Source organism: Telopea speciosissima, chromosome 7 (assembly GCF_018873765.1).
Source record: "Telopea speciosissima isolate NSW1024214 ecotype Mountain lineage chromosome 7, Tspe_v1, whole genome shotgun sequence".
In the NCBI taxonomy this organism is placed as follows: Eukaryota; Viridiplantae; Streptophyta; class Magnoliopsida; order Proteales; family Proteaceae; genus Telopea; species Telopea speciosissima.
Window position 1 is genome coordinate 56,070,966 of NC_057922.1, and position 23,741 is coordinate 56,094,706.

Consider the following 23,741-nt stretch of genomic DNA (forward strand, 5'->3'; position numbering starts at 1 on the left):
GCTTACTCTTGTGTATCTCATTGGCTTGGAAGCATTGACAAGCAATTTTAATAAATATACTATTAGGTAGGGGTGGGGTTCCTTTCATGGTCCTCACGAGTCAAAACTTTATCTACCATTGTCATGTGTCATATATAGCCTGTGTATATAGACATAATATGTGCCACAGAGGAGAAGGGGTTTCGTGGGTTACAAACCATAACACCCACACATCAAATGAGGAGAAAGGATTGTAGGAGGCGTGTATAAGACGATCCCCTTTTTCCTAAAATTGAGAGGTAAAATAAAAGATCATGAAAGTTTCTTGGGTCCTCTAAAAGAGTGTTTGTAAAGGATCATTGGACCGGGAAATTAGATCAGGGTCTTATAGGTCTAGACCATCCACCTCAAAAGTCCATGGTCCATTAGTATATATTACTCTTACTCTAGAGTCAAAGTTGAACCCTATAGAGACCTCACATCAAAAACTTGAATCAAACGTCAAGGCCCATGAGATCTATCTTGGAACCCTAGGGTCACCCATATAATGTTTGTTTTTTTGGTAACTAAAATTTCATTCAAATAAAAAGCATGAAATACACAAGGTTTGGGTAAGATGTATTCAAAACCAAGGAGTGGGAAATGATCAATCTATCGTACATGCAATTGACAGGGTCTCCTAGGCTAGGGTATGGGCACGCCCAACAGTAACCCTAGAGAAAAAGTTATAAACACAGCAACCAACACCACTCAATACATGACACATGTTCTTGTGAGTATAGTACTAAATCTTGTTTCGTTTCGGTGTTTCGGTCTGACCAAAATTTTCGAGATACCAAAATTTCGTCGAAATATGGTATTTTTTCTGTGGGTGTAAAATGCCAAAAATGATCGAGATTTTCAAAACGAGATGACCGAAATTTTTGAAATTTCGCCGAAATATTCGAAATATTGCATTTTTCAATTTGTTGTTGCATTCGTTTTGACTCGACTGAGATACTTGAAATCTCGACTGAGACGAAACGAGTTTTAGTACTATGCTTGTGAGGAGGGATAGACATGGCAGATAGAGCCATGTGAATACCTAACAAGTTGACCCACAGACTGTATGGTCCCCACTTTCCCCGATGCCAGCCTAGTAAACAGAACCTAAAGTATTACCCACATAGACTATATGGTCCCCACTTTCCCTGATGCCAGCCTGGTAAACAGAACCTATCGTATTCCGGTCAATTGTCGATTGTGGAGTTGGAGAGCCAGTTGTAGGTGGCGGATTATTTGAGCAGAACCGGCATGAGCCCAGAAGCCTCCCAACTCCAGTGTTCGGTGTTGATCCTCTCAACAGTGAAGGGGTCGACCACTAAGATACCCTTATTGTAGGCGTTGATGACGCGAAAGCCACTACGATTGACGGTGAGGTCCTGGCTCCCGCCTACTTTCGAGCTAGGATCTCATTCTCGTACGGGAATTATGAGAATGGGTGTGAGCTACCTAGATAGCATCCACCATTTGGGGTCTCGTTGCGAGAATGGGATCCTAGCTCAAAAGACTGACCCCTTAAATGGGAAAAAAAAAAAGCCAAGGAAAAATGGGAGTGTGGCATACAGCAGCACTCCTGATAGAGTTCTTTTTCCTAAAAATTAAAGGGTTTTTATAAATACCCCCCTCAAAATGCCCATTTGTCCAAATGCACCCTTATAATTTTACAATTTACATGTGCCCCTTACTTTCAAAACATTGTAACACTTTAGTCCAATCTGTTAGTCTAGGACATTAAACGTTAGTTTCAGGGAATCTAATGACCAAAATGCCCTTGTGACAAAAACCACCAAAAGTAAAGAGTTAAGTGATCAAATCGCCCTCATCTTCCCCAAATCGTTTAGAGTTTGAAACTAAAGATCAAACCCTAAACCATTTGGGGAAGATGAACCCTAAAATCAAACATTGGGGTGTGAATTTCTTGGATATCTCTGTGGTGCACATCATAAAGAATTTGATCTTTCTTATCAAGATTTGTAGCAGTTGGTTTCGAACAGATTGTTACTAGTGTCATCACAAATCAATCTCTTCGTTATCTCAGATTTCGTTTCCTTTGGCTTTTCCTTTAATAATGTGATGGGTTGCATAAATTCAACGGGGTGTATATTCATAATTTGCTTAAGAAGAAATTTCATGGACCTATATATTGATTGGGAAAAAGATCTTTGTCTGGGAGTGTGGCTTACGTCATCACCCCCGTGAGTCTATCTTTCTCCTCTTTATGTGAAAAGATATCTATGCCCCCTTGTTTTAAGGAGGAGAGAAATAGACACATGGGAGTGCTGGCGTAGGCCACACTCCCGTACAGAAAACTGCTTCCCTGATTGGGAAAAACCGAAAAAAATATCTGTCTAGGAGTGTGGATTTCCCACTGAAACAACTTTTCCCGTACTGGAGGAAAAGATTTTGTTCTCCTACTATACCCTAGAAGCTGGCCGATGTTGGAAATGCTTGGAATGTTCTTCACTTCATTTCCCTCGGTTGTGGGTGAAGTGGTTGAACATGTGTTTTATAAAGACGCCATTGAAAATGCAATCTTGCGCAGTTGGTTTGTTTTTGAATGTTTACATCTCTGGGCCTTTGGCCTTGACTTGAAAACCATATCCTCCCATTAATCCAGCTTTTGTCATTGTGTATTTAATCTGATTATAGCTTATCACACCTTCAATATTCTGATTAAAAATCAGTTGCATTTGTTCCATTTGGTAAAGACCGGAACAAACTCTATTTGGGGAAGATGAGGGCAATTTGATCACTGTATTCTTTAATTTTGGTTGGTTTTTATCATAAGGGCATAACGGATTGGACCAAAGTGTTACAGTGTTTTGAAAGTGGAGGGAGTTTACAATTTGAAAAGTTGTAGAGGTGCATTTGGATAAATGGGCATTTTCAGGGGGTGTTTGTATAGTTCGTTTGGATATTACAAAGAAGAGCAAATTACATGCACCCCCTTTAGTTTGAAACAATAATAAAACACCCCCTCTAGTTTCACTTTTATAAATAACCCTCTAATGGTTCACGGTGTTAGTAAACTATTAGTTTTGAAACTAAAAAGACCATTTTACCCTTTTAGTTCAGTGACCTATTTTAAATTCCCCATTTTACCTTTATTTACCTTCTTCTCCAACAACCGAGAAATTCCTAAATCGATTTATGGTTTTGCCCTTGTAAAGCTCCAGCTCTGACGAAGGTAGCCATAGCTTCCGTCTGGCATCATGATTCTCCACCTCCATGAAATGGGTTTGCTTGTCGACGAAATCGGAGAGGATCGTCGTCCCCTGCACTGCTGATGACTGGAGCGATGGAAAAGATGAATGATGTGAAGAAGGGGAGAAGGCAGACTATAGTGGCCTGGTGTTTGCCTTTGGGCCTGACCACATGGGTCCTTCCAAATTCGAATGCCCTTCTTGCAGTCCTACTACCTGAAACTTTGCCTCAATTGAGTTAATCACAGTGAGCACAAATGGACCAAGGACGGAGAAGAACAAAATATATCATCAAAGAGACAGAGTCACCATTCGTCCATCTCTGTTACGAATACACTCTGCGAACAACATTCAGATGAAGAAAAAGGCATTAAAAAAAAAAGGGAAAAGAAAAACAATTAAGAAAGCATGAAAGGTCACCCATTTCAAGGACAAACCACACTTAAATACAAAATCCAGATGAATATTGATAAGGCATAAAACACCACACCAATCAGAAGCTGCCACATAGCCGAACCGAGCTCGGCAGAAGATCGGGCCGACCCGATCTTCGACGAACCTTACTGCTTGGCCGAGCTCGTTGGACACATCCAAGTCAACCGGACGCTGAGCCGAACTCGTACGGGTCGGACGAGGCCGACCTGGTAGGCCGAGCTCTTCGGCCGATCTCTGGCCGCACGGCACGGTAGACCAGTACCAACCCAAAGATCCCCCATCGCGGCTGAGCAACACGCCCGCTGACCCCACGGTCCGAGCCTACGCAGGTCGGTCTTGATTGGAACACTATAGCGCGGCCAAGCTCACACAACTAGTGATGATCCTCAGGTCATACAGGCCGGGGCCGAGCTCCTAAGCCGAGCTATGAGGCCGACCTCCCAGGCCGAGCCCTCCTCCACAGAAGCTACCATAACTTCCCACCAGGGATCGCGGGGCCACGTCAGCACATCCTGGGAATCAAGGGATAAGGATCGAGCCACGATCCCGGCGCAATGCGAAATCATATTTTACATGGACTCTTACCTTAATAAGAGCCCGACCCCGAAAATAGCTCTCCACTCCGCTCTATGCGAGAGAGCCTTCCAAAAGAAGGACTCCTACCATACCAGGACTCTCCCAACCGCCTCATCTCATCTTCACTCTATAAATACCCAGGTATGGAGCACCATTCATCATCTGGTTTTGACTAGCTGTTACGCTATTGCACTGGTGATCTAACTTGAGCATCGGAGAGTCCTAGGCCAGAGCCACACCGGCTCTCTTGTGCTCATCACTTGGTCTTTGCAGGCTCATCTGTGGGCGAACCAAGCATCAGAGGTTTCCACACGCAACAGATATATTGACAAACCCGCCTATTGTAGCAATGATTGAGAAGAAGTCTTGCAATGAAGAAAAAGCCCAAATTGCAATCTCAATTTATAACTAGCTGGGCAGTTGAAAAAAGAGAATAATATCCATGAATCTGCATCAACCAAGCGCCGAAACGGCCTCCAAATGCCTTGGTTGCAAGGCCAGTGAAGCTCACCTCATGAACCCCATCTTCTTCCATGGCTGGAAAGCTAAGCTCTGCAACAAGGAGTACGGAGGAAATTACATAGACCCCATGAGAGAAGGATTGTAATGGTTGAAGGAAGTGGACCTGATCTAATGGTTGCAGAGGGCAAGCCTAGTAGCATACCAGGCCCGACAGCAGTGCCTATAATGAAAGACATAAGGGTAAAATGGTGCATGAGAAAAATTGAAGGGTAATATAGGATTTTTCAAAAGTTTAACTACAACTAACAGTTTAAATTTGATGGTAAGGGTTTATTTATAAACCTTCCAATAATTCAGGGAGGTGCACATAAAAGGTGGAGGTGCTTTGTAATTATATCAAACTACAGGGGATGCATGTAATTTGCTCTAGAAAGAATTTAAACTAGGGCTTACGAGTTACGAGTTACGAGTTAAGAGTTAAGGACTCGCAGGGTGACGAGGCAGTTGAAGTTAAAACCCCTCTAAAACCCTTTCAACGTTTGTCTACTCGGACCACTTTCTGTCTTCTAATGGCGTCTGGGTGTCGATCGATCTCAAGACCTGCTCTCAATTTCCTGAAATCTGCCATGAATAAACCCAGCAGCAAGTCCCTTCCTTCAACGCGAAGTCGTTTCTTGTCTACTACCATTTCAAGGCAATTCTTCCTCTCTTCCCGAACATCCGTTTGTGTTTCATATCGGTGGAAGTTACAACAGTTTCATTTTTGCTTTCAGGTCACCTTCTGAGTTGGGTTGTGTCCAATCACTCCTTCCGTTACACAGCGCAGTTTCTTCGGCGCGTCTCACGTCGTGTCTCGGCATTGACTCGAGGAGCTCGAGATCGCTGTCTCAGGGTATGCTCTGCCGTGCAAACCCTGGAATTTGAGTTTCATTTTTTATTCGTATCTGTAAGCAACTTTTCTCTAATTATTATTATTTTTCGATATGTTATTGATTAAAAAAAAACAGAAAAGGCAATAATTCCTTCAGTTGAGAAAAACCATCTGAAAGCAATACAGACAAACCACAAGATTGAGAAAAACCAAACTTGTGACATCAACACCAAAAGCTCGCCATGTACAATCTGCAGCATCATTGGTTGTGCAAAATGCCTCAGAAATGAACTCTGATTTGAGACCTGTTTAAATTCATCCAACACCAGATTGCCTCTCTCAGTTAGATGCCAATATTTTTACATATCAATTACTCCGCCTTTTTCTTATTCTCAAATACTATTCTGTTTCTGTCTTTCCAAAGAGTCCAAACCACTGAGAAAGGAACAATATTCTGCAGAGTCTTCCCTTTGGTAGAGAATTTGCAGACTGGTCATTCAAAGATCAGAAATTTAATCTTCATGCCCATCCTCCACTCTAACCATAGTTGTCAATGCGTCACTTGGTGCCTTGTTGGTTTCGCCTTGCGTCTAGGCCCCCTCCAATGCCTTGGGTCTTCTAGATGACTATGACTAAAACTGAAATAGATCAATGAAAACCATCTTAGCTTCCTTAGCCTCTGCATCCCTGTAAATAGCATTAAGTTGTTCCCTGTAATCTCTATCAATTATATTAAGAAAACCCATCTCTTCTTCTCTCAAGCACCTGATGATGCAGAATTACCACCAAACTGGGCTTCTTTTATTAGGAATAAGTCTAGGGTTGGGATATATATATGTTGGGCCTTTGATCCCAAAGGTTTTCTATGTAATAAGCCACTTTAATGAGCCTAAACTAGGGGTATATAGGTTGCATATGGGATTAGCCCAATACTTAGTTTATTTTTATGTTTTTAATTGAACCGGTTCAAATTGGTTGCATCCAATTGGTTAAATTTAAGTGATCATATGACTTGGTTAAGTGGTCATGTGATGTAAGTTGAGCTGGATTAAGACTCTATAAGTCCAGCCATGTTTTTGATTCTATTTCCTTTAGTATTTCAGTTTCTTAGTCAGTTTAAGTTAGGCCTTTCCTTTTTAATGTCTAAGTCTATTTTTGAGTCTTCTATATAAGTTTGTAAGGGAGGCCAGCATGGAACACGAATTTGATTAATGAAAAGCTTTTGTTTGTTGCCATTGCTGCTGCCATGCTCTGTTGAGTGTTGCTCCTTGTGAGTGTGCATCCTTGTGGTTCTATCAAGGTGGAAAGGGGTTGGTGGAATCCGGTTGACTCCTTACGCCGTGACGGCTGGGAGGATCTTCTTCAATTCGAAGGCGGTTCTATCCTTCACATCTGTTCAAGCTACTGCCAGTGGTATCTCCAGTAAGTTTGACACCCAATTTCTTCTTCTCACCCTCTAATCCTTTCCCCCAATCGATCCCCTTTATTTTTGGTTTGAATCCCATAAACCCTAACTCCATTAAACCCTAGATCTTGCTGCCCAACCATATTTAACCATTAGAATTACTTCAAATTCAAACCACAGCCTCTCCTTAACACCCCCTACATTCGACCCAAGCTGCTGCCCATATTTGTCTTTCAAAACCCTAAATTTGACCTAATTTCTAAAACCCAAAACTTGAAACCCTAACCCTAATTTCTGGAATTTTGAATTCTCATCTAAACCTAACCAAATCTAGCTTTCTAAACTCCCCAAAACCTGCCCAGTTTAATCGTATAAACTATATTCCTATTATCCTACCCTAACCCTAGGAATTGACCTAAATCCTAGTGCTGTCCATTCAAACCAGTAGCCCCTTTTGTTATTTGATCCTGTTGTTTGGCTCGTAGTAGGTCTCCTACCTATCTAGGACTACATTACCTGATCTTAGCCTCTACCTCCTCCATTGTTTCCCTCTTCTTTTTGTTCTTTTCCTACTTCAACTGCTGCTCTAACTGATTCAACCTCCACATGGCTTCCTTCTTATGCTGCAACCAACTCTGCCTCCCTTCCTCAAGCTCCTTACAATACTAAACAACGTGGCCAACTAATGAACCGAGAGGAGTCGCTTCTTATTCAGCCCGATTTCCGACGGAATTGAGTCAACATTGGTTAGGTCCGCTGGAGTAAGTGAGAGACTCACTGATGGAGAAGCCGTTGTGGAAGAGGAAGAAAACCGGGATGAATTGGATGAGTTAACAGTCATCCAGGGGAGAAGCATCGACGGCGAAGAAGTGGTGGTGGTGGCGCCGCCGCAGAGTAAAAGCATAGGAGGGGCGTCGAAGAGGGAGAGGTTAGGTATTAGTAGAGAAGGACTCTAGTTTGGTCGTCGTTCATGTAGAGGAGAGAAGTTGAATGGAGGGAAAATCTGATATTTTGGATTTGAGTCTTTTTAGGTTAATTCGTGGGATTTTAATTTGGATCGTCGGATTCAAATTATCCACGTGTCGAGCAACCAGGGGTACACTAGAGGTGCAATGGGGGATCGTGTACTGGGGGCGATAAAAATCCTTTCTGGTGTCGCCTTGTCTTTTTTACCCCCTCGATCGCCTTGGTTCGCCTAGACGCCTTGCCAACTATAGTCCCCACCAATTTAAGGCCTTGCACAGTTAACGTACAGTATAGTTAATTGGGCCTCATAGGGCAGTCATAGACATGTTTATATTTGGTCACTTTGTTTCTGGTCCATAATCAGGCTATAATCAGACTTTAAACAAGCTTATCGGGCTTTGAACGGGCCATAAATTGGTTACTCAAGCTATAAAAATGGTCTATAAGTAGTCAGTCCCGGTTTGGTGCCCGTTGAGCTACGACCAAGCGTCATGAACAATCCAATAATAATCGGTCTAAGCCCAGTTCTCGGCTGTTTACTAACCGATTGGTCTGGTTTTGGGATTTAACCGGTTAGGCCTACCGGTGTGGGCCAACTTTTGATGCCCCTAGTTCCATAAATCCTTCAGCTAGACTTTTATGAGATCCAAAAGTTGCCCACCTAAAGACATTACATCATTATGATAAGCTTTAACAGAAAAAGACTCATTAGCTTTATCTATTTTCTTTGGTCTTCCCAGTCCTTTACCACTCTTAAATCACCCATCACCTGTACAAGCTTGGCAAACTCCTAAACGTCGCTATCAGAAAATCTTCTCCTAGAAAATTGCCTCTCCCACTCTCCAACCTCCCCTCATATCTCCAAACAATCCTGAACTGCCCTACCTTTACAGTTTGAAATCTAATAAAGATTAGGGTAGATCTTACTCAACCTCCCTCCCCACTCCAATCATCTTCCCATATCCTCATTCTATTCCCATTCCCACCACCTCACTCTTTTAACATACCCCGCATAACCCTTCAGTACTCCCCTTAAAGATCCCACCCCATATGTTAAATCACTTTACTTGGATCCTCACTCCCACTAACCTTCCCATACTTGCACCCACACTACATCCTTCCACATCTTTTTTTTCGGTGAATAAAAAATATATATTACCAAAGCCCGAGGTGGGCGAAAGGGAAAAGCGGGGGGAGGGGAAAGTACAAGGGGGAAAGAAATAGGGGGGGGAGAGCTCCGGGCCCCTTTAACGGGAGCGCAACAGAGTGCTATCTAGGCCCCAGGAAACAACAATATGCCTGTTCCTTGGGGAGTCCAAAAAGGCCTTAAGCGGCAGAAGATTGAGCTTAGAGGAGATCTCCCAAGAGATGGCTTTCCAAATCAGGTCAAAAGAACGAGAGTTGGAAGTCCATCTCCCAAGGTTCCTCTCCATCCAAATGTGGTAGAGGGTAGCGCCGAAAACAAGCTTTCCGATGGTGTCGCAGGTGGTGCCGCTTATGAAAGTCATAACCATCCAAAGCCACTCTTGATCGAATGGAAGGATTCTCCTGCTGCGAGGCCAAATGAACGACAGGGCTTTTTTCCAGATGGTGGAGTTGAAAGGGCATTTGAAAAAAAGGTGGTCAATGTCCTCAGAGCCATTCCAACAGAAAATGCAAGAGGGGGGGGCAGGAATTCTTCGGTGGGAAAGGAAGGCTTGGGTTGGGAGGCAAAGGCTCAGGGTTCTCCAAGCAAGGAAGCTGTGACGGGGGATGTGGCCTTTGAACCAGACAAGCTTGTGCCAAAGGACAGAAGGGGGATGGTGCCTAACTAGGTGCCAGGCTGATTTAAAGCTAAAGATGCCATTGTTGGAGGGAAGCCAACAGACCTTGTCCACAAGACCGGGGGGGGGGGGGGAAGGGGGAAGGGGGGGGGAGGGACCAATTGCCGTGAGAGATGATGGAAGAAAAAGGGGCGGATTTTAGTATTCTGGAGGAGTAGATTTCTCTAGGACTAAAGAAGTTATAGAGGACTCCAAAATGGTGCCAGGGATCGAGCCATAAGGAGGTGGAAGAGCCATCCCTGATGGTGGAGGAGATGGCTGAGAGGGCCAGAGGTCGAAGGTGGAGAATTTTGCGCTAGATCCAGGAGGAATCTTTAGGGATGGAGACAGTCCAGATGGAGTCATTTTTGAGGAGGTGAGAGTAAACCCACTGAACCCAAATCTACAGATCCTTCCACATCTTATCTTCTTCTTCTGGGAAAAAAATCTACAGATTCACTTAAAAAGTGTTAGGAATCCTGAGAAGAAAAGGAAAAACTAGAGAAGAAACAATAGAAGAAGAAGAGATGGGGAAGAAAAGAAGAGAACTCGATGCTCTGAGTTCCTCTCCCACAGTTTGTATTTATAATAATAACAAATTACATCAAAATAGGAAACTCATTCCTTGTCAACCAAGAAACTAAAAATAATAAGAAACTAACGCTAACAAGGGAACTAACATAAAACGGTGGAAACAAACTAAGATATCAAGATAGGGATAATCCCCTTATTCATGGTAAATTACCCAAACTACGCTTGTACCACCACGGCACAAGGGCCCATTCTCAACACTCCCCCTCAAGTTGGAGTACACATATAGAAAAAAGAAATCTTCAGCTTGAAACAAAAGCATAAGGTAACAATTATAACATAAAACGGTGGAAACAAACTAAGATACCAAGATAGGGACAATCCCCCTATTCATGGTAAATTACCCAAACTACCCTTGTACCACCATGGCACAAGGGCCCATTCTCAACACTCCCTCTCAAGCTGGAGTACACATATAGAAAAAAGAAATCTCCAGCTTGAAACAAAAGCATAAGGTAACAATTATAGCACCACCCAACAGCCCATCACCAGCTTAAGCACAATGGCCACCAATCAGCAACAGTAAGTAAAAGAAACCGTGTCGAATAGAACCAAACAACAATGAGCAATAATAAGCGGTAGAGAACCCCCAACCGTGATCAAAAGGTCATATAACAGCAACAACAACATCACAAAATCTTCCCAAGGAAGACAGGTAGTAGATAGGCACTGCGGTACTTGTACATCAGCTCGGTGCTTGTAGAATGCGGACCCAAATAAAAAAGACAGCATATGGTTGCTAACGAACCACACAAAGACAGCATATGGTTGCTGACGAACCACACAAAGACAGCATATGGTTGCTGACGAACCACATAAAGACAACATATGGTTGCTGACGAACCACTCGGCATAAGGCAGCCGTGGACCAAGTAGATAAAAGCTGTACTGTTGCTGAGCCAAACACATAAACTCTTAATTAGGGATGTAAACGGATCGAATTCGGATCAGATACGGATCAGATGTGATCGGAGCTGGCCGGATATTCCGTGGCCGGATACGGATACCTCTAAACGGATTCGGATGTGGATCGGATTCGGATTTTTGACCATCCGTTTACATCTTTGCCTTGTGTAACCCGGACCTTCCTCCCCCTAACAGATACAATTCACTCTCAATCCATATCTCTTAGATCATGATTCTCTTTTCATCATATTCTAGAACATGTTGAATCTTCAAAACCCTCAAAATCATCATTTACTTAATTTTTTATTATTAAGTATTCGGATTTTTTTTTTGGAAGGATTTTTATCTGAGTATTCGGATTTTTTTCGGGATAGCTCTAAACGAATATGGATGTCCCTAAACGGATACAGATGCGGATTCGGATTCGGATTCGGATTCGGATTCGGATTTCGGTTATCCATTTACATCCCTACTCTTAATGTTGCTGTGGATACGAGCAGATGACATGTATAGATAAAAATAATCTTCAAGAATGAATGACTGAAGCAAATAAGTCTTCAATCATGTAGAAACGTACCATGCTGATGGCCAAATAAATCAGACAATTTCCAAAATAATTTACGCAATAGCACCAATAATCACCAAGAGAATCTCCAATCTCCCCCTCACGTGTAGCATTACACGTGGAAAAATAAGGTAAAGCCAATGGGAGACAGCCAGGGTGTGCCAACAATGCCAATCTTTAAAAAAATTGGAACTCCAAATTGAGATGACCGGGTCCACCATTTAATTTGTAAGTCCAATGGCAATTCTGTAAATAATTAATATGCAATCTCCAAGTGATGCAAAAACCAGGTCAAAATACCCAATTGGGTTTGGTGTGGACCATAGTTGTCATGGCGTCGCCATGGCACTGCCATGGCGTCCTGGCGCTGGAGAAGGTTGCATGGCGACCTACGCCATGGCGTCCCTCTTTGATTTCTTCTTCGATTTCTTCTTCCTGTCTTCGATTTTTTCTTCCCTCTTCGATTTCATCTTTCCCTCTTCGATTTCTTTCGATTTCTTCTTTCCCTCTTCGATTCCTTCTTTGATTTCTTCTTCCTGTCTTCTTTCCCTCTTCGATTTCTTCTTTCCCTCTTCGATATCTTTTGATTTCTTCTTTCCCTCTTCAATTTCTTCTTCGATTTCTGAATTTTCTTCTTAAAACTTGAGAAACAATAGAGAAAAAATAAAACATGGCTTGAGTATACATCTATTAAAACATTAAAAATAGAGAAAATAAAAAATAAAACATGGTCGACATGCTCGCCATGGCAACGCCATGGCGGGCGACATGTCGATATATCGACGTGACACCCCTCCACCGACTTGGATCGCCGTGACAACTATGGTGTGGACCCACCCAAGTACACAATAGACAATGTCACAATAGCAAGGGTTAATGGCAGAACCATAATTATTTCAATGTGAAAAGGGAAGGGCATGGCTATAATTTAGATGAAATCCAAGTAAAGCAAACGCAAGGCGAAGGGTAAATAGTAAACTGTAGGGGCAAACCTGGGAAGTAGGATTTAAAAAAGGATAAAATTCTGTCACGCAACATTGGAATTAATGAGGATATGATACAAATACAAACTATGATTTGATACTTCACCTTTGGCATAGCTATCAGAAAAGCAATCTAATCATACAAACGAAAATCAGATTACTGATGAAACCTGAATCTAGGTCTCCCTTGAGTGTCCCATGATATGTCATTCATAACAGAAGGTGAGGACGAGGAAGAAGATGAACTAGCTCTTTGTTTGGCAGCTATTTTTTATTAAGAAGCCGCTCTGACATTTACCTTTCTAAAACAGTGAGTGATTTTCCATGAAATCGAATTGATAAAAGGCTTGAAATATCCTTCCTCTTTAAGCATTATTCTGCAGCAAACGGAAGGAGGTTCCATTAAATACATTCTTTAAACAGATATGACTGGGATAGGTGACAAAAATTTAGCAGATCTGGTCTTGCTAATGTAAAGCTAGGTTAGGGTTAACCCAGCCCGAATTAAACCCGCAATAATTCACAGCAGTCAACTAACATAACCCCAACAGAAGGGTTTAAGCAAGGGTTGAAACTCAGATGTAAGGCCTAGGTTGTAGTCCAAAATCCAGCCACTCAAAAGGGCTGATAGCAAGGTCGAGTGCAGGTCCAAGGGTATTCAGCAAAACCTCCAAACAAGAACAGAAAAGGATGCCCAGATCACAAGTTATCAACAGATCACAAAAATAGAAAGTATGGATCAGTGTGTAGAAACCAAACCAGTTAATAGAACAGAACCAAACTCCGGTCGAGTGGTGTTTGTATAGAGGAGAAACTATGCTGAAAATTTCATTCAATTTTGATAGTGAGGTTGAGAGTTATGGCAGCAACACCAAATTAGAAGGTTATGAGTTATCTCACAAACCAGCACATTTTTTGGGCTCCAATGAGGATCGACTGGAGGCCTTGAAGGGGTGATGTCTTACTGCAAGTTTGGTGTAATTCTGATGGACAGAAGTGGAGCTATGAGTTGGGGATGAAAATTGAAGGTTGGTGTTGTAGAACAATCCAGCCAATAGATTAGGCCAGAACTTGGATCGAGTGGGGTGGTTAGTGGTGTGGATCTATGCTCCAAAACCCAGCAGATTTCGATGGAGGAATGTGGAGATATGCAGCCTTGAAGTTGCAGCAGGAACTAGGGGCAGAACTGAATTCGCAAGGTGTGAATAACCTCCTTATGTTGATGAGCAACAGCAGCAGCACTTCAATTGATGGTAGGTTGACACAAGTCTTCAAAGGGTATCTTCACAATAGTTTATTGCACGCACAGCTGTGTATATCGAACAGGGAAGGGAGGAGAAGAGAAGATAGAAGAAGAAGGGGGTAGGGGATGGGCTTTCTCAGCCCTGGGTCTCTCACCCACAGCTATCTCAGCTGTTGAACAGGGGTTTTACTCCCATAATCAAGTGCAAAAATGCCTCAAAACTTCAGTCATGAATTCTCTGTCAATCAATTACAATAGCTGCCTTTATATAGACTGAGGCTAGGCTACAAAAATAGAAAATAAAACTTAGCAACTGTTCGGAAAATAGAAACTAATGAAAATAGTAACTAAAGGAAATAGAAACTAAGTGAAATTAGAAACTACTAAAGGCTTTATAACTCAGCCTTCTATACATGCAAAGATAATCAAAGAATCATATATAAATTAGAAACTACCTAATATAAACTGAAAATAGAAACTAAACTATGGCAGCATTAGGATAGCATCTTCCTCCACTTGTTGGGCCCACAAGATCTTCTAAAAATCAATCCCAAACAAGGCAAATTGTGGCTTTGACACTGTTCACGTGAACAGTCTTCAACTTGGGTTTTCTAGAAGGATTCCATCAAGGCAATATGGGCTGTGACACCGTTCATGTGAACAGTAATTCCTGACTCTTCTCTTCTTCATGCTTCGATCTACATCAATTGCAGCTAGGCATTCCACAGCACTGTTTCAATATATATGTATCAGATGAGATTTGATATCCAAAGTTGCACAACATGGATACAAGGAAAATTGCTCTAGGAACATAATTGACATAGAATACACAAGTTCCAGCTATGGAGCTTAATGTTGGGCTGTGAAGAAACGACATACAAACAAACTTAGTGCAGCTGAAATGATGATTTTGAGATGGATGAGTGGTAAAACTAAAGATAAAATAATGAATGAATAAATTAAGGCTAATTTAGGAGTAGCTCCAATACATGATAAGTTGAGAGAATGTTTTTGAGGTGCCACAAACATGTACAACAGAGGCTTTTGAATGCCTCCAGTAAGGAGCACTGATATGATACAGTTTAGAGGAGCTAAAAGAGTCGGGGGTATGACTAAAATGACCTAGGAGAAGAAGTGAGGAAAAACATGCATAGCTTAGGCCTAGGAACAAGTATGTCTTTGAATAGAGCTGATTGGAGAAAGAAGATCCATGTAGCCAACCCCATTTCATTGGGATAAGGCTGAGGTGAGTTGAGAATACACAATTTCCAGAGTCAGCCAGCTCAAGGAACATTTTATGATTGTATTTTCATGATCTATATATTAACCAATGTAGACACCTGGGTCTGTAACCTCGGTAAAGAAATTCTAGTTTTCAATACTTGACTTTACCTATAGATGTTGCAATCATCTAGTGGTCATTCTACTTGTTTCTTCACCCCCCCCCCTCTTTTTGTTAGTTGTCTTCAAAATCTTTTGTTTTTTGCATTAAATTTCTTTATGTTGTGGAACAAAACCTTATGCTACTAGAACAACCCCACCCTAGAAACAAAAGCAACAACACCAACCACACTTGCAGAAACAGAAAATAGGAAGAACACTGAAGCCTAAAACTGCTGAGAGAGAAGTCAGAAATGTTGTGAAACATTAAGAATTTGCACTCTTTTTACTAGTTTGGAGTGGTTGTGCTTGCCAATGTGATACCTGTGTGTCTATTCCTAGGGATAAACATGGTTAATCCAATTTGGGGTCAGTATTGTGTAGCTGCGAAGATTGAGATATCACTAATCCAATTTCATAATACATTAGTGATTTGAGCCCCGTTATAAATGCCATGTACAGCTTCTAGGCCATGTTGCAAATTCATGTCTCTTTAGAGACAATGAAAATGGTGCTTCCACAAAAGATTCAATTGCATAGATTTGAACTGTTGGCTGGAAGTCGCTCTTCTATGTGATATTTAACATTTTGATGATTGAACTTGACTGCTTAAATGAGGGCGGGCCTTGGTGCAACGGTAAGGTTGCTCCATAGTGACCAAGCAGTCACAGGTTCGAGTCTGGAAACAGCTTCTCTGCGTAAGCAGGGTTAAGGCTGCGTACATTTATGACCCTCCCAGACCCTGCAGTGGCGGGAGCCTCATGCACTGGGTATGCCTTTTTTATTGGAAATCAATCCAGCAGTTAAAAAAGCTGTTCTTCATGTGTGACAACTCCCGTTTAATCAGGATTTTTTCTGTTTTCATAATGAAAAGATGACACATGTAAATTAGCATTGTCTAGAATTTATTGCATGTTTGTTGGTGTACCATTTTTTCCCTCTACTATTGTTTTATTTCCTGTGGGGGGGGGGGGTTCCAGTTGGTCTTTTACATGGACGATCAGTTTTTTTGAGTTTGTCATAGGAGAGCTGTACTCGTAAGTTTGAGAGTCAAACACAAGGTAGTATCAAGGGATTGTTCGTGTGGCTTTTCTATGCCCATGTGCCTAGTTAGTGCAGGTGGAGTGGGTCAAGCACATACTTATCCTCTTGCACTTGCTATCAGTGTCCATAATTAATACATTATCAGTTTCTTGGTCAAAGAATTCAATGCTATACTAATACTGGTCAAACCGCTGCTAATTGAGTGCCCAAACATAGCCAAGGAAGATGTATTTCTTGTTCATAACTTCATATTATATGTAAATATTCTCTAGCCTGTAATTGGTATCATTGCTCAACTTTTCCACATGGTCACAGAATTCTAGGAGTAGTGTTTATATTATATTTGCCAAGTCCATGTTGGTCCTGATATTTACTCTCATCCCATTTTTTCTTCATGAAGAATTAGGTATCAGCATGCCTCGATAAAGAGATTGAAGTTATAGAAAACGTCGATGCTTAGAATGGAGATTGGTCCACTGTAGGAGGAGAATGAGGAGAAACACATGGAATCTTTGCCTGAATTAACAACTCTGGTAGAGAGAATACTTTGCAGCATATGGAGTTTTGGATTTTTAAAGAATACTGTTCTCATGCCATTAATGAATCTCCCATCGGATTCATAATTTTTGTTCTCTCCTTTTTCTGATTGATTTTCCTTTTTATGTTTTCTATGGAATTGATTGATTTTTCTTACTGTTTTGGATGAATAGATTCTCAATAGTGTGTACGGATGTAACCTAATCATGTCTACAGAACAGAAAATAAAGATTCAATTGGCCCTGAAGCTTAATTTATCTTCCAGGCAACTGGAAAGCACGTGACAATGTGGGATGACTTTTGGAGGGGGGTGGGAGAAGGTGATGAAAGAGAGGCAATATATCCTTTCAATCCTGAAGGAAGGGGAACCCATTTCCTCTGGGTTTAGCTTTCTTGATATAATATTAGCTGTTGAAATAATAATGTAATGTATCTGTGCATGTGGGTCTCTTTGAAGTCGCATATGGTGGGGATTCTGTTTGTCTGTATTTCTGTACTGCTTAGGACCCTGCCGTGGTAGTTGCCCAACTGGGTGGACAAGTTGGGCTCTGTAGTCCCTCCCACTGGAAAAGAGATCGTAGTTCATGAGCTAACTTGCTTGATTGTCCTTTAAGCAGTCTTACGAAGTTCCATTGGACCAGATATTCGGCTGCAACTCCTCGACATTTTCGGTGAATGTAGGAAGGATTTATGGGAATATTTTGTGTCCAACCGTTGGGCCAGGTAATTGGGCCATTCGGATCACCATTTCTCGAAATTGAAACCTTTAACGATGCGCGAAAAAAAAAAAAAAAAGAATGAATAGTGCAAACAAACAATCACACAACGATAACATATAAATTTATGTGGTTCGGTAAGATTGTCTACGACCACAGTGAGATGAAAGTTGCTTCACTATGGCGAATAGATTACGATACAGAGATTTCCCTTGCTACAAATTTATTATTAAACATATATAGACACATTCACAAAAAACCCATGTAACCCTTTTATTTTTTGTTGCCATTGATAACTAATCAGTCTATAAAATCCAAACCAAAACTGATAGCTATCAGTTTGGTTGGCTTCAGTCCTTTATTGGTTTCTCTTAACAGTCTATTATTGATCGTTCTTTATATATGTAAAAAGGGAGAGGGTTTCCTACATAGATAGTGTGCAATTTCATACCTTGGAAGAGGGGTATTATGGGAAAATATAAAAAACAAGGGGAATATATGAGACATTTTGTAAGGAGGGGTGCTACAGTAATCTACGTCTTATGAGGGGTGCTCATATGCAATTTTGAAATTAAGCTGGCGTTATGCAAATATTTTATCCATATAAAATTATTTTTTTTAGGATTTTTTTGTTTGTTCGGCTTGATTGATCTTTTCGATTTGGCCTCCACTTTGACACTCCTAATAAGAACTAATATGCATAAAAACCACTCACTAATGGGTGAACAACACGTGGTAGAAGAGATTAAACCAAAACCACAAACCACAATAAAAGCCATCGCGATACATTGGGATCCTAATTTCCCATAACAAGAACATTCTTACTAGGTATCGGATTCCCCTTTTAAGGAAAGGAAATCGTATGCATGGAAATCTTTCATAGCAGAACTGTCTACATGTATCTCCTACCGTTCAGGACTCCTATTGGGATTCACGTTCCTTCCTAGAACCTTCAACTAGGAATCGGACTACTCCACCATCCATTTTATAAATACGAATTAAGGTAAAACATAACGTACATTACGTTCAATCCTATGTATAAACTCTCAAGTTACTGTTCTTCCAACATCCTTGTTATTGCTCTGAGGACTTAAACATCGAAAAGTCCCCACCGAAGTCCGCTCTGCCCTCTCTGTTGTCTACATTTTGGTCTAGCATGTGCAGGTGCTCTCCATCAAAATAGATTTCAGTGGCCACAAGAACAATGCTCCATCAAAAGAATGTAACTCTGGGTTTTTCCTCATTATGCTTTTGTAGCTTTTATAATAATTTTTTAATTTAACCATACAGGATAAATAGATCAATTAGCTAGTGATGCTGCAATATACTCTCGGGATTTGTAATGAGCATGGTTTTAGTGTACGGTATCAGAACGGATATCGGCAACATGTAAAACTGATATGATACCGATACGGTATCGGCATGGATCGATTGTATCGGATAAAATTAATCTTGAAATTCTTTAAAAAATAAGTTTTCTGACCATTCTATCCCTTATCCGTACCGATATAGTATCGACACGATATCGGTATCGGTGACTGGCTAAACCGATACGTATCACCTGATACGGGCGATACGATACCGATACTTAGAACCATGGTAATGAGGTATTATTAGTTAAGTAAGATGGAAGCAAGTTGGACCTAAATCAATGGATAAATATGAAATAAGAAAGGGAAACAGCAGCAGCTTTGAATTGTTATAACTTGTAACTAAGGAGCCAAGTACACATCAGGTTGGGCAGAGACAGCAACCCATGGAGCTGGTGTAGCCAGTCATTAATAAAGCCACACAACGGTTGTTCAGACTTTGCTTGTTTAGCACAGGTTCTTCATGATACCATGTTGGGGCTGTATATAAAAAAGGAAAAGTTGATTAAAAGGAGCACCGAACCCAAGTCACACTCACTCACTAAAGCTTTTAGTGGGTGCAAGCGTGGGCTGAGGTTGGAACATGGTTTCAAGAATTGGGAATTGGATTGGTGAATTGTCTAATTAATTAGTATTAGAATTGATTGATTCCAGCTGATTTCCATCAATTTTAATTTGTTTCCAATCAATTCCGCCGAATCAGATTGAAACCGGCACTCGATTCCTGATTCCACTTTTTAAAACCATGGGTTGGAGAGATGAGACAATTAATGGATCTTTATCTTCTCAGTTCCTGTCCGGTATAGTTGTCCGATTCCTCTCATAGGAGATGAAAATGATGACCTAATCCTTTGTCTGAACACACTGCTCAGGTGGGGTCCACCGCCCTCTTATTAGAGGCATCAGACAACTATACCAGACAGAAAACCTAGACGATAAAAATTGGCCAATCAATCCCTTATTCAAAACATGAAAGGAAAACATGATTTAAGTGCATAGTATCAAATCAAGTAATATTGATACGATATTAGCATGGATCGGTTGTATCGGACAAATTTGCACCTGATTTCCTTTAAAACAGAATTTTAATACCCTTTGTCCATTTCATTTCACCGATACGATATCAGCATGATATCGAGATTGGCAACTAGCAAAATTGCTATGTATCGCAAGCGATACCATAACGATACCTCAAACCCTTTATTTTTAAGGTAGAAAAACCTCAAACCATGAAGGAACATGAAGGATACCAAACAACCATAACCAACAGTTTCTGAAATTTTTTGGGATTTATTATATTAAACAAGCACGTCACGTGCATGCATGCATGTGCTCGTCTCATGCACAATTACATACATGCATACATACAAGTCATGTGATCACTGTTTTATTGGCTCTTCTTTCTCTCTCTCTCTCTCTCTCTCTCTCTCTCTCTCCCCCTCTCTCTCTCCCTCCCTTAATAAGGTAGCGATGTATCGAAGTGAAATAATATTATCGGTAATTAATGTCAGGTGTAAATTAAGAGACAATGGATCCCCTACGTATTAGCGATGTCTAGGATCGCGCGTACAGTAATTTCGATAAATATTTGATTCTTGAACCCAAGAGATATAAATAAATGGGCGAGAAAAAGTTGTCTGAGCCTCTAAAATAGTCCTCTTCAATTCTCTTAAATAAATAGGCGAGAGAACGTTGTCTAGGCCTTTGGAGGGAAAATAATCTTCTCCAATTCTCTATAGCTTGGCAATGTGGCAGTGCAAGGTGGAGATGCTGACATGTTGTAGTTCGGACATTCAACAGGCCAAACTCAACATAGTCAATGGGTTTGGACTATTGGATGTCTAAACTACCACGTGTCAGCATCTCCACCTAGCATTACCGCACTAGTGACCTTTAGAAATTATAGAGGATTAAAATCCCCTCTAGAGTTTGCACACACTCTGGTCCAGTCACTTCAGACATGCATCCCTGCACCCTTACACAGGGGTATGTAAAATGATCGCAGCACCCTTGATTATTTCCAGGATTCCAAGGGGTATGGTGGTCATTACACGCCTCTTGTCAAGGCGTAGGAGCGGCGTGTGCTGCGCATCCGGACGAGTTCTCTTTCGAATAAAAAAATAATAAATGATAAATATGACCCCGTGTAGCTGGGACCATTGGACACATTCTCATCCACTCTTTTCTCGAACTCCTAAACTGGGGAAGTCCGTGCAAAAGATATCAACGTATACCTGATTTCAATAAAGTGGCACCACTGTACATATAAAAACGGAAAACGATGCATTTCCCTCAGACTCTCTGTCCACATAATTTCAGCCACCTTCCGTCTTCCCTGAAATCCACGTTAACTATTAATATTCCTTCTTAGTTAATCCCCATGATTTTTGGCTTTTTCTTCCTCTTTTTTTTTTTTTTTAATTTTTTTAATTTTTAAATTAAGTTTTAATCTCGAAAGTAAAATCCTTTAATCCCTCCCCATTATTCGATGCTTAAGATCATCGTAAGTCTTGGTTAATTTGATTTTTAACCATCATTAATTAATTAATTAAAACTTTCGAAAAACAGGAGAGGGAAAAAAAGAACAGTTCCCTAGATTACGAAAATTTGCTTCCACAATTTGCCGAATTCGGCTCAAAGAAGAACTGATGATCAGAGAAAAAATAAAAATAAAAAAAAGCTGACAACATTAAAGACACTGAAGAAAGTGAATCGACTACCATTGATGATCCATCTTCTTGTATTTTTTGTTTTTTTAAAGAAAAGTTAGGGGGGAACAAAATGAGAACTCTTACACTGAATTAGGAAAATTAAGGAATTCTTTCTCTCTGGAAAGAATTCCACTCATTCGCCGGAATTTTGCTACTAACTGATCAGATTAGCTGCCTGAAATCGGGTCCTGTATGATGATGGATCAAATACTCATCACTGCTCGACATGTCAAAGACCGTATTTGGATGCAGGAACTGTTGCTGTTGCTGCATCTCTTTCTGACGTCGAAGCTCAATCACCTTTCGGTGTGAGTTTGAGTGCTTGGTGAGTACAAAAGTTGGGCTAGCAGCAGGTCGGTACTCTGGCACTAGCCGCCCTGATTTGTACCGAACTCCACAAGCGTTACACAGTGTCTTCGGACCCATAGGCCCTGTCCGCCACTGAGGTGTCTTGTCCGTTGCGCAATGCAGGCATTTCCTCCCCTCCCCTGCATTTTCTAAGCTCTCTTTCTTCTTCGTTGTTTTCTTGCCCGAACTCGATGCAATGTCCGATTCTGAAGACGAAGTTGTTGGGGTTAAGACGAGCAACCGTGATGACCAGTTAATTGGAGCACCGCGTGACCGCTTGCTTCTCGCTTTTCCCGGAACGGACAGCTCTGGCCGAAATATCGGGTTCTCATTGTTGTTGTTGTTGTTGTTGTTCATGTTGGTTTCTGGTTGGTGGAATTCGTGTGTTTCGGATTCCTCGTTGGTTCGTGCTTTCATCCCTGATATCAGTTGCAGTTTCTGCAAATCCTCGCTGGAGAATGACTCTTCCACGAAATTTGATAGCCATTCCAGCTCAGCTAAGTCGTCGTACTGTAATTACGAATTAATCAAATCAGAAACTATTTGATATAAAAAATTTTGAAAAGAAAAGAAGGAATTTAGAAGTAAATTTGGTGTCCACAATGGGAATTACCGGAACGCAGAGGTCACCGGAGAACTGAGCGTCGGTAAAGTTGCGACAACCAAGGTTACCGGAGAAATGTAGGTCACCACCTGAGAAAGAAGAGTTGCAACTGTCGACGGCGGTGACAGTTGAAGAATCGGTTGAATTTCCGGCGACGGAATCGAAAGTTCCGTCGTTGAGGATAGCATCTTCGTTTGAGAAGTCGAGAAGGTCATCAATGGTGAAGTGATCACCAGATTTAGGGTCGTTATGACGTATTTCTGTTGTGAATTGGGAATTCCCTGCACGACAGTAACCGCTGTAGATGAATTCTGGTGCTTCCATTGGTATCTGTTGAGTCACAACCACGAGAAGTTATGGAAGAGAAGAAGTTAGTGAGAGAGAGAGAGAGAGAAGGAGAGGAGAGGAGAGGAGAGAAAGAGTAGGGTTTATTTGTGTTTGAAGGTGACAGCCAGACAGCTAAAAGAGGGGGATTTTGACGAGTAAAAAGAATCAAATTACAAAAGTGTTTTAATATAAATAAACAAATTAATTAAACTAAAAACCCAAAAAAATAAAAATTTAAAAGAGCATCTTTACCTGCCGTGTAAATTTTTAATAAAATCGGTGATTTATTTTACTTTTTCCCAAATACTCCTTTTCTTCGTACATAATCACATTACTACCCCTATACTATCTTAATTCCATATTCTAATGACTATCATACCCTCAATTGTTATCAACGGAAAGGGATCAAAAGAAGGATAAAGAAGTAATTGAACAAGGAAAAGTCCTAAAGTGTTCGATTCAACTCCTTAGGAACCGATCTAGCTGGTTTGTCGCTGCGACTCGTGCATTAGCGTCCAAGTTTACAGCCGGATACCTCTGCTTTATTTTTCCTCGGGAGTTGCGTTTCTTTTTCTTTCTTTTTTTCTTTTGTCTGAATTTTCCTTTTTTTTTTTAATAAAAAAATAGATTAATTTTTGCTGACTCTATTTATCCTATATTAAATTCATAAGCCAC

At 41.0% G+C, this 23,741-nt stretch overlaps 2 protein-coding genes across 3 annotated transcripts; one reads left to right on the forward strand and one right to left on the reverse strand.

Moving 5' to 3' along the window:
• The first annotated feature begins 5,182 nt into the window (after positions 1 to 5,182).
• LOC122666974 (protein NONRESPONDING TO OXYLIPINS 2, mitochondrial-like) lies at positions 5,183 to 17,343 on the forward strand. Of its 2 annotated transcripts, none has more exons than XM_043863115.1 (3): positions 5,183 to 5,391; positions 5,471 to 5,589; positions 17,256 to 17,343. In XM_043863115.1, the coding sequence occupies exons 1-3, from the start codon at positions 5,267 to 5,269 to the stop codon at positions 17,285 to 17,287; spliced, it is 276 nt and encodes a 91-aa protein (XP_043719050.1). In that variant the 5' UTR covers positions 5,183 to 5,266; the 3' UTR covers positions 17,288 to 17,343. The 2 variants fall into 2 exon arrangements, with proteins under 2 accessions (XP_043719050.1, XP_043719051.1); XM_043863116.1 differs by lacking the exon at positions 17,256 to 17,343 and adding an exon at positions 16,854 to 17,049.
• A 4,606-nt stretch (positions 17,344 to 21,949) lies between these two features.
• On the reverse strand, positions 21,950 to 23,187 carry LOC122667031 (GATA transcription factor 12-like). Its single transcript, XM_043863192.1, has 2 exons — positions 22,749 to 23,187; positions 21,950 to 22,645 (listed from the first exon to the last, which is right to left on the reverse strand). Exons 1-2 carry the CDS (start codon positions 23,061 to 23,063, stop codon positions 21,950 to 21,952), a joined length of 1,011 nt encoding a protein of 336 aa, XP_043719127.1. The 5' UTR covers positions 23,064 to 23,187.
• Positions 23,188 to 23,741: the final 554 nt, after the last annotated feature.

What these genes read in the sequence shown, in the direction of transcription:
- LOC122666974 (XM_043863115.1), top strand. Translation starts at nt 5,267, where the DNA reads ATGGCGTCTGGGTGTCGATCGATCTCAAGACCTGCTCTCAATTTCCTG. An exon ending in TTGTCTACTACCATTTCAAG is followed by an intron (nt 5,392 to 5,470) that starts GCAATTCTTCCT and finishes TTTTGCTTTCAG; the next exon opens with GTCACCTTCTGAGTTGGGTT. An exon ending in CTCGAGATCGCTGTCTCAGG is followed by an intron (nt 5,590 to 17,255) that starts GTATGCTCTGCC and finishes TTTATCTTCCAG; the next exon opens with GCAACTGGAAAGCACGTGAC.
- LOC122667031 (XM_043863192.1), bottom strand. Translation starts at nt 23,063, where the DNA reads ATGGAAGCACCAGAATTCATCTACAGCGGTTACTGTCGTGCAGGGAAT. An exon ending in CCGGTGACCTCTGCGTTCCG is followed by an intron (nt 22,646 to 22,748) that starts GTAATTCCCATT and finishes TCGTAATTACAG; the next exon opens with TACGACGACTTAGCTGAGCT.